Here is a 9,893-nt window from a genome sequence, read left to right as displayed (position 1 = left end):
TCTTGTGATACTTTCCACCTGCTTGTTCCTCATGTCAGGACTGAAAAGGGGAAAAGAGCGTTCAGTTTTGCTGCACCCTCTGCATGGAATACTCTTCAGACTGACTAGCTAGGGATTTAGGGCCCCTTGAAAGAATATTACACAGGGCCCCCCATAGCCGGCTAGCAAAGCAACTTATGTTGCATCATCTTTGCAAGTATATTTACATTTTAATGTTTTTTTAACCATAATTTCCCAATTTTTGAGCATTTTTTACTGTGGCCAAATGAAATTCACTTGCATTATTTTGCAGTGCTGGACCACACTATCTGGACATTTTTAGGAGAGAGGCCCCCCAGAATTGTATTTTTCTTTATTTGATACAACTTTCAGTCTGTTGACTGATTCATTCAGTCACTTTGAATACAGTAATGACACTAAATATTAAGAAAAATTAAATAAAAACACACTTTTCATTGTAGGCATATGGAAGCCCATTTCTGCCACTTAAAAAAGAAAAATGCAGAAGGGAAAAAACAATCTAAAGTCATAATAATTAGATTAAAATGTAAAATTATAAGATTTTAAAAAATCACAATTAAAAGATACAAAGTCATTTAGTCAATTATAAATTTATATGTCATAATTTTTACTTTTAAATTCATAATCTTGACTTTGTATCTCATTATTACTTTTTTCCTTTAATTCTGACTTTTTAACCCATTATCATGACTTTTTTAATCTTATAATTATGACCTTTTATTTCAAAATGATGACATAAGATTGTTTTTTCAAGAATTGCTGTACTTTCACATTGTTTTCTTTTTTATTTGACCCAAATGGGCTTCCATACAGGCATCTAAAGGGCCCCTCTCTACTGTGGGCCCGGGTAGTCAGTAACCCCCACCAATCCCATTGAGATCCCAATCTCAATGGGTCTTTATCTGGTTAAATCAAAATAGATTAAGTCAAAGGTTAAATCAAATAAAATAAAATCAGATTTATGAAAGTTGACTGAAGAGAAAAGTTTGAGATGAGCTCAGCCCTCGGAGGATTGTCAAACAATCAGATTCAAGAACTTAGGGGGTCTTCATTAGGACTGGCCGAGACTGGAGGGCAACAAGCCCGCCATTTAACCACAATAAAAAGAAGAAGTGGAGGACAACACCAGAGGGGGCGGTAATGTAAGCTTTGGATTCTAACCGCCTCAGAAAACAGCGAAGAAGAAGAAGTCTAGCGGACGTTTAGCATGTGTTAGCATCGTAGGTTAGCAGAGTGATGCAGTTTAAGCTGGCAGCGTTTCTTTGACTGTCTAAATGTGTGGAAAATGTCTGTGCTTGGAAGAGAAGAGAAACCACAGCGAGCAGGTGGGTTTCTTTACACTGAAGTAAAATTGTTTCCTGCTAATGTTTCATCGATTAGATCCGTTAGCTTTAGCCTTTAGCTTTAGCCCTTAGCTGCAGCACTTAGGGACACAGCTCAGTGTTAGCTTCAGCTAGCTCCTTATAAGAAAACCACAGAGTTTACTGACCTTATTGACTCTTCAGAGGCTGTTTTTTTTAATGTACATGTCGGATGAACTCTGTTGATGAAAATCTAATAATAAAAAAAAAATAAAATATTGTTCCTTGTACTATAAAGATTTCTTAGTTTGCAGACATAGATGTTAATCACTCTTTTTGTGGTAAAGAGCCTCAGACAGTTTTCTTTTTTATCGCTGTCCGTCTACAACAGTTTTATTTGGTCAGGTGTAGATTTAAATACATTTGTATAGAACCAAACAAAGTAAACCACCGAAATATGACCAAAATACATTACCAAAAAAATTGATTTTGAAAAATAAATCTTTGAATTTCGCTATTTTAGGAGGCTTAATTCACAGAAATAAAGCCAGATTCTCAAAGTCCCCCCCAAACTTCACTATCGTTACTATGATAGACTTTAGATGTTATAAAGATACTTTAAACCTCATATCTAATTTAAAAAAGGTGAACACACATCATCATCACCATATTATCTGTAGAAATTTTCAAATTTTGTTTTGAACTTTATTTTAAATGTAAATAGTTGTTAACCTGTAAATGCTTTATACCCTGTTTATTTCACTGTTAAATGCAGTTCATTGTGCCTTTGTGTGTGTGTGTGTGGGGGGGGGGGGGGGGCAGGCAATCAGATCAGGTCATTTTCAATCTCCAGACTCTGGTGTAGGTGCCAGTCAGTTTGGTTGTGTCGAAGACTAAAACTAAGGATACTTTATCTCTCTCTTTTTTTTTTTTTTTTTATTTCAGTTAGTCAGTTGTAAGTCACTATACAGTTTTAGTTAGTTTTTGTTTTTTGGTTGCTTAATTTTTATTTAGTTTTAGTTAACGAAAATGATTTTTGAATTTTAGTTAGTTTGTTTTAGTTAACTATAATAACATTGGCTGTAACATCTAAAACACAAAGATCCATCAGCCTGATCTTCAAAAAGTGAGATAAGTAAATGTATTTTTGTCAGGTTTGGGTCCAAGAAAGGAATGCCTACTTTGTTAAAGGGTTACTTCAACATTGTGGCAAATTCGCCCGTTGCCATAATTCCTATAGTCTTAAGTAATAGGTTCATTTCCTTTAGTTGCCGGTGCAAGCTGTTTCTAGATCTGGGGGGACCGTTAAACCAGCTGCACCGCTAACCCTATGTTAGCGGACGGAATTTTTGCTTTCCCTCAGCAAACTCATCAAACACACAATCCAACAACTCCAAGACACTCTTGTGGACAAGTCATGACCTGTACATTCACCAGGCTATGAAATAATCGTGGAACATTATGAGCCGGAGATGTTTTAAAGTTAAATGCAAATGGCTGCTGCACTGTGTCACTCCGCCCAGTGGTTCACTCAAGAAATAGTTTCGAGTATTTGCTTCATGTGTCGTAATGTTACATAATTATACATTATTATTTTATAGCGTGATGAATGTGCAGGTCACAACTTGTCCACGAGGGTGTTTTGGAGTTGTTGGATTGTGTATTTGATGAGTTTGAGTCCGTCTGCTAACATAGGGTTAGCGGTGCAGCTGGTTTAACGGTCCCCCCAGATCTAGAAACAGCTTGCACCAGCAACTAAAGGAAACAAACCTATTACTTAAGACTACAGGAATTATGGCAATGGGCGAATTTGCCAAAATGTTGAAGTAACCCTTTAAATATGTCTTTATGTAAGCTGTGTTTATTGTTTTAGGCTAGTCAAAGGAAATTTTCTGTCACTGTTGGGACACAAAAAGTCCAGCCAGTCAGCCAGCCATCTCGTCATCCTCCCTCTAAATTTTTATTTTAACATCTGAATAGGCTCAGATTTTCATATTCACTTCATCCTGAAGAATGCATGTCTGCTAATCAGTGGTCCATTTTCTCAAATCTAATCTTCAACAAATCAAACATTTTTGTCTTGAGTGATGTCCCTCCCAATGCTGAATAGAGCAAAACACAGAAGGATCAAATTCTGACAGTTTATGAAATTCTGACTGAAGTAAACTCAACAGCAGTCACAAGCTATGGAGAAAAATATAACTGACTTTAGTTTTTCAGATTTTCTTCAACATTTAGTGATCGATTTTAACATCCAGTGCTTTTTATTTACCCTGCTCTGCAGATGTCCGGCAGTTGTTAGTGAATAAAGAAGAGCAGGAGGAGTGGAGCTCCAGTCTGGACCAGAAGGACACTGAGCTCCCACACATTAAAAAGGAACAGGAGGAACTGTGGAGCAGTCAGGAGGGAGCGCAGCTTCAAGGACTAAAGAGGGACAACACCACCAAGTTCCCATTGGACATTGTCACTGTAAAAAGAGAGGATGAGGAAGAAAAGCTTCAGGTCGCACAGTTTTCTCAAAAACAAAGTGAACAGATGGAAATAGAAGCTGATGGAGAGGATTGCAAAGGAGCAGAACCAGGCAGGAACACAGATCCAGAGACACATTTTCAACCTGAGACTGAGCACAGGACTGAAGACTCTTCAGAAGCTGAGACTGATGACAGTGAAGATTGGGCAGACAACAGAGAACATCAGACTATGGAAAAAAATAAAAACAGGAGACTTAACACTCATAAGAGAAAACATAGCTGCTGTGAGTGCCATAAAGCTTTCAATTCAAAACAAAATCTGGCTCAACACTTGAGAATTCACACAGGAGAGAAACCCTTCAGTTGCTCTCTTTGCAGCCAAAGATTCACCCAGAAGAGTAGTCTAATAGCACACTCTTTAGTGCACACGGGAGAGAGACCCTTCAGCTGCTTTCGGTGCAGTAAAACATTCAAAACAAAACAGCATCTTAAAGGACACGTACGAATTCACACAGGAGAGAAACCCTTCAGCTGCTCTGTTTGCCATAAAACTTTCAAAACAAAACAGCATCTTACACAACACATGAGGGTTCACACAGGAGAGAAACCCTTCATCTGCTCAGACTGCGGTAAAAGATTTATGCGGAAAGGAAATCTGACCACACACATGCTGGTTCACACAGGAGAGAAACCCTTCATCTGCTCTGTTTGCAATAAAACATTTAATGTAAAAAGAAATTTGAACACACACATGATGGTCCACAAGAAGCGGAAATACTTCCACTGCACTGAGCTCAGTAAAACTTTGAAAAATAAACAACAATTGAAAGAAATCATAAAAATTCATACCGGAGAAAAACCCTTCAGCTGCTCCATTTGTGCTGCAGCCTTCAAAACAAGGCAAAATCTGATACAGCACATCAGAATTCACACAGGAGAAAAACCCTTTAGCTGCTCTGACTGCAGTAAAAGTTTTTTACGGAAAGAACATCTTACCAGACACATGTTGGTTCACACAGGAGAGAAACCGCTCAGCTGCTCTGTTTGTGACCTAAAATTCTCATGGCTTTCACAGTTAAAAAGGCACAAGTGTGTTGGAAAGCAGGCTACAGAAACAAGCTGATGTGGAGGTGCCAGCCAGGAACTCCGGCTAGAGAGACACTCACTAATATGGTTAGCCCAGGTGAAAGGAAACCCTACTGTAAAAAAGCAAAAATAATAATGATAATAATAAAGTGACCATTGATCAAATGAACGAGGATATGTTAGTTGTATAATAAAGTGTGGAAGAAGACACAGTCTTAATTTTTTTATTTGTATAATTCTTGCAATTTTAATGTAACCACTGAGCAGTCCAAATATACACTATATTGCCAAAAGTATTCGCTCACCTGCCTTGACTTGCATATGAACTTAAGTGACATCCCATTCTTAATCCATAGCGTTTAATAGGGCGTCGGTCCACCCTTTGCAGCTATAACAGCTTCAACTCTCTGGGAGGGCTTTCCACAAGATTTAGGAGTGTGTTTATGGGAATTTCTGGCCATTCTTCCAGAAGCACATTTGTGAGGTCACACACTGATGTTGGACAAGAAGGCCTGGCTCTCAGTCTCCGCTCTAATTCATCCCAAAGGTGTTCTATTTGGTTGAGGTCAGGACTCTGTGCAGACCTGTCAGGTTCATCCACACCAAACTCTCTCATCCATGTCTTTACGGACCTTGCTTTTTGTACTGGTGCACAGTCATGTTGGGACAGGAAGGGGCCATCCCCAAACTGTTCCCACAGAGTTGGGAGCAAGGTTGTTATATTTAACTAAAACTAAATAACTACAACTAAAATTCAAAAATCAATTTAGTTAACTGAAACTGAATAAAAACTAAGCTTTACCAAAAAAAAAAAAAAAAGAAAACTAACAAACTGTATAGTGTGCTTACAAAACTAACTGAAATAAAAATAAAAATAGAGACAAAATATCCTTAGTTTTAGTCTTTCACACAACCATACTGACTGGCACCTACACCCACGTCTGAGGAGAGTAAAATTGACTGAATTGATTGGTTAAGACTTCACACAGTGGTAGTTTTGGGGACAGAAAGAGCGAAACGCGATTTTTAAATACGAACCTGCCCGCCGGTCCTGAAAGCTACCTGGAAGGCAGGTGGAGAAGAAGACTGACCTGTAATCTATAAAACAGTGGTTACAAAAATGAATGAATAAACCCTCACCTCGTCACTGCTGTAATTGATGTCCGGCTCATGATCCTTTTTGGTCTTCACAGGCTCTCATCTCTTAGTGATGTGACGTTTTGGTAACACATCGGCTCATTCTAAAATCTGGACGCTAGATGTCGCTAAAATGCCAAATTTTACACATTGTACCTTTAAATGGGCCCCGGGTCCCTCTGTACTGGAAAGGTTGGGCCCCGAGGTCGAAAAGGTTAAGAACCCCTGTGTTATACTTCCATGGTTTATATCCACATAATAACTGAGCAATCTTTGGTGTTTAAAGTGAGGTTTCAGGGTGAGAGAGAGGGAGGAGGGGTCCGGTGAGGGTAAGCAAGCAAGGAGGAAGCAGTTGACACTGTTTTAAATCATCACTCACCCATTTAAATGACTTGGACTGATGCAAAGTTTCGCATAAAATCGAGTCAGTTCCGAAAAAAAATGACGGATGAAAATTTCAGCGTCAGTGTGCAACCTGGATTAGAACATGAGCTCGATTTTCCTTTTTAACGTGCGAAAAAATTCGGACGAAATAATCAGACCCAGTGTGCAAAGGACATAATGTGTGACCATTATTATTAACCCCATTATTTCAGATGCAATCCTAGTGGAGCAAAAAAAGACTTGGGAACAGAAGATCAAATACAAAAACATAGCGGCGGATGACAAGGCTTTATTTCTTCACACTGTCTCTGCTGTATGGATGAAATAACCGGAATTAATTATCGTCTATCCCTAAAGATTCTTTCTCTCCCAAGCGCTCTTCTCTTTTTCCGTGCACCAACCAGGCTCTTCTAAGAATGGGCAGGCCATATTCCAAGAGAACTGATTGGTCAGGAGGCGGTGCTTTTATACTCGCTCATCTCTTATCCAGAACATAACCTGCTCCAGAGCAGGTTAGCCGTTCAGCCTAAGTTACCGCGGTGATTTATCCCAGTAAGAAGTGAACCAGCTTCGTCGTACAGAAAATCCAGGGTTCATCCTGAAGTTATCTCGATAAGAGAAAACACAGCTTCGTCGTACAGGCCTCAGGTGTTCCACCTGAAGGTAAACAGTCGTCGATCTGGTGTTGGTGAAATGCTTGAATGACAATTACAGTTTAAAGACATAATCTGGTGGGGGAGCCATGAATGACCAGTGTTAAATTGTACATCTAGTCCCAGACCCTTTCATCAGACTGGCTAAAGTTTATCAGTACTGAAACAGACTAAGTCGTTGTTGACATGTTCTTTTGTGTAGTAGATTCTCTTATGACAGTTACTGTTTTCCGTAATGTCAGTGAATGCATCATGTTCGGCAGTGTTCCGTACATAGACTGTAGAAAGAATTGCTTACACTAGTTGGACTCAAACGGCTCTTGAAGCCAATCTACGGAGGCTTCCATATTGAAATCGCGGTCTCTACCTAACTTTGGATCAACTTAATGGCCCGCCCACTAAGCACGAATTCCTGTCAGCCTGCTAGCGAGCCTTCTGGTTCACTGAAACGTAGCCTCTGCCTGTCGAGCTATCTGTCAATCAAATGAGATGCACCAATTAGAGAGTGAGGTTTATCCTGAATTTAATCCAAACGATTGTGGTACAAAAAAATTCACCCCCTGTACAGTGAGAGCACAATAAGACACTAGCTAATGAGACACATTTGGTTTTGTTGAACGAGACTGGTAACCAGTTTACTTCTGGTGTAAAAACCGGCTGTTTAACAGGTTTCCAGACAGGACTGCTGGTCTTCCTGCAGCCAGCATCAAGTGGACACTCGCGGTATTGCAATTTTTTTGCACTTCCGCATTTGCTTCATTTTTCAGGACTGGAGGTTGCTGCTTGGTTTCGTATACCTTACTGTTATGTGATCTAGCTTTGTGATTGGTTGAGAGCATATGCAGAGGCAGGTGCATGTGTCCTGTATGAGTCCACATCTGTGTCTGTGTGTGTCTTCGTTGATGAGTTTCAAGCTGCATGTCAGAGATTGAGATTCAGAGGCTGTAGATTCATTGTTTTGGCGCTGGCTATGGTCCACAGTAGCCTGTGTAAATTTGGAACATAAAGCCCAAACAAAGGTTAAGTAGCCTCTTGGCTGCTTTACGAAAGAGAACGCTACAGTACATTAGTAATTTAATCCCAGCTGCAGCACCTCAGGGGCTTAAAGGGTTGACTTATCTCTTCCTCCATAACTGCACCAGCTCTTGCTGCTGCTTGTTTACATCACGATTCTGCTGCACCTGAAAGTACTGCCCCTCGTCGCTGATTGGTTCTGTCACTTTATAACCAGGCCCAAACGGTTTGGATGGGAGCTTTGCAAGATGGATTTGGCAGTGAAAAACAAGGAAACGGGCGTATCCATCTGCTTTGCAAGGCTAGATATACCTACTCTCCTTATCTTTAATTTCTGACAGGAGTTCAAAGCTGACTGAATTAGGTATTAAAATGGCCACACCCCTATTGTGTCCTGTTTTAAAATATGAATAGTAAGTATGTCTAAAGCCCATCTTCTGTATTTTTTCATGTTCAAGATTTAAGTGAGTTTCTTGCCAGAATATCATTTTTTCCTTTTCTTTTTTGCTTTTGATATCATTTTGCCCCTCTTGATAGGACTTGTCAAGCCATTAACATTGAGGGTGATAACCTTAAATACTTCGTTATGCATATTTTAACCAGAGATCTCTCTGATACACACATTTCCCCCAGAACAATGAACGACTACAAACAAAAAGCATAGAACAGCTTATAATAGTAAAAAACCTCTGTAAATAATAACTGGGCTTCCAACAAAGAGGCTAACTTTTGACCTCTTGTGTAGGGGAATAATCTGGCCAGAGGGTGGCGGGCCCCTCTCAGGTTACTTGATCGGGTGGCTGTCATTCAAACTCTTTAGACTGACTACTGGCTTCTAAATTTAAACTATATTATACTAAAGTGGGCCTCGCAAATACCAACAAATGTCCTTAGCAGTTTTGTAGTTATTTCAATTGAATTTCACATAACACATGAAAAACACAGTAAAACAATGGCAAAGTAGAAAAAGAAAATTCAAGTGACGTCGCGGAGATCAGCCTAACGTTATTGTATTCTTTTTCAATTTCATGTTTTGACCTTTTCAAACTAATAAATTTACTTTTCTTAGATTGTCAGCCTTCAAACTGATCTTTTTAACTTTTTAAATGTCAAAATTATTTATCATCAGTGCTAGGTATTAATTTCATATTTTATTACCGGTGAAACAAGGTTGACAGTTTATGGTTAAAAAGGTTCCCTGTAAGGCCCTCAGGTTAGTCCTGAATCCAGAATCCGGCCCCTGCTGTGATTGAGTTTGACACCCCTGTTTTCAGTTAATCGTGGTTTTATCCATATATGCAAGGCCGCATTGGGAGTGTAACATATAAATGACAATTGGACATGTATGTAATGAAACATTTTTAACCACCCAAGTATTGCCAGTTTGTAGGAACCACTGCTGTCTGTTATTTTTAAACTTGTGACTGGTATTAAACTTAAAATGAGCAATTGTTCTCCAAAAGCAAAGAAATTTCTGTTTTATTTTTTGAGATGTTGGCTTTGTGTTATTTTACATTTGATAAAACATCTCAGATTTTCTTGGAAACAGGGTTGATAAGCTCTACACTGCAGCTGAAATTTGACACCTTAGACTGCCATATAGTGTCATGAGTATGGTTGTACAAAGAATTAATTTAAGGGAAAATATTACAACAAAGTCAGGTTTGTCTTCACACATTCATGCTATTCACACTTTAACAGTTCTACAACCCTAGGACATGTGTTACGCTTTTTCCCCTAACGCACAAAAAATGTTCCAATAAAGACAGCCATAGAAAAATGAACAAATAACAAATAATTCAATTTTTTATGGATACTATTTTTAG

General features: G+C 39.0%; 1 protein-coding gene across 1 annotated transcript; it reads left to right on the top strand.

Annotated features, from left to right (window-relative positions):
- Positions 1 to 1,228: 1,228 nt before the first annotated feature.
- On the top strand, positions 1,229 to 5,062 carry LOC121521700 (zinc finger protein 501-like). Its single transcript, XM_041805845.1, has 2 exons — positions 1,229 to 1,346; positions 3,607 to 5,062. Exons 1-2 carry the CDS (start codon positions 1,307 to 1,309, stop codon positions 4,914 to 4,916), a joined length of 1,350 nt encoding a protein of 449 aa, XP_041661779.1. The 5' UTR covers positions 1,229 to 1,306; the 3' UTR covers positions 4,917 to 5,062.
- The last annotated feature ends 4,831 nt before the right edge of the window (positions 5,063 to 9,893 follow it).

Source organism: Cheilinus undulatus, linkage group 14, assembly GCF_018320785.1.
Source record: "Cheilinus undulatus linkage group 14, ASM1832078v1, whole genome shotgun sequence".
Taxonomy (NCBI): Eukaryota; Metazoa; Chordata; class Actinopteri; order Labriformes; family Labridae; genus Cheilinus; species Cheilinus undulatus.
This window is presented reverse-complemented; position numbering and strand designations above follow the sequence as displayed.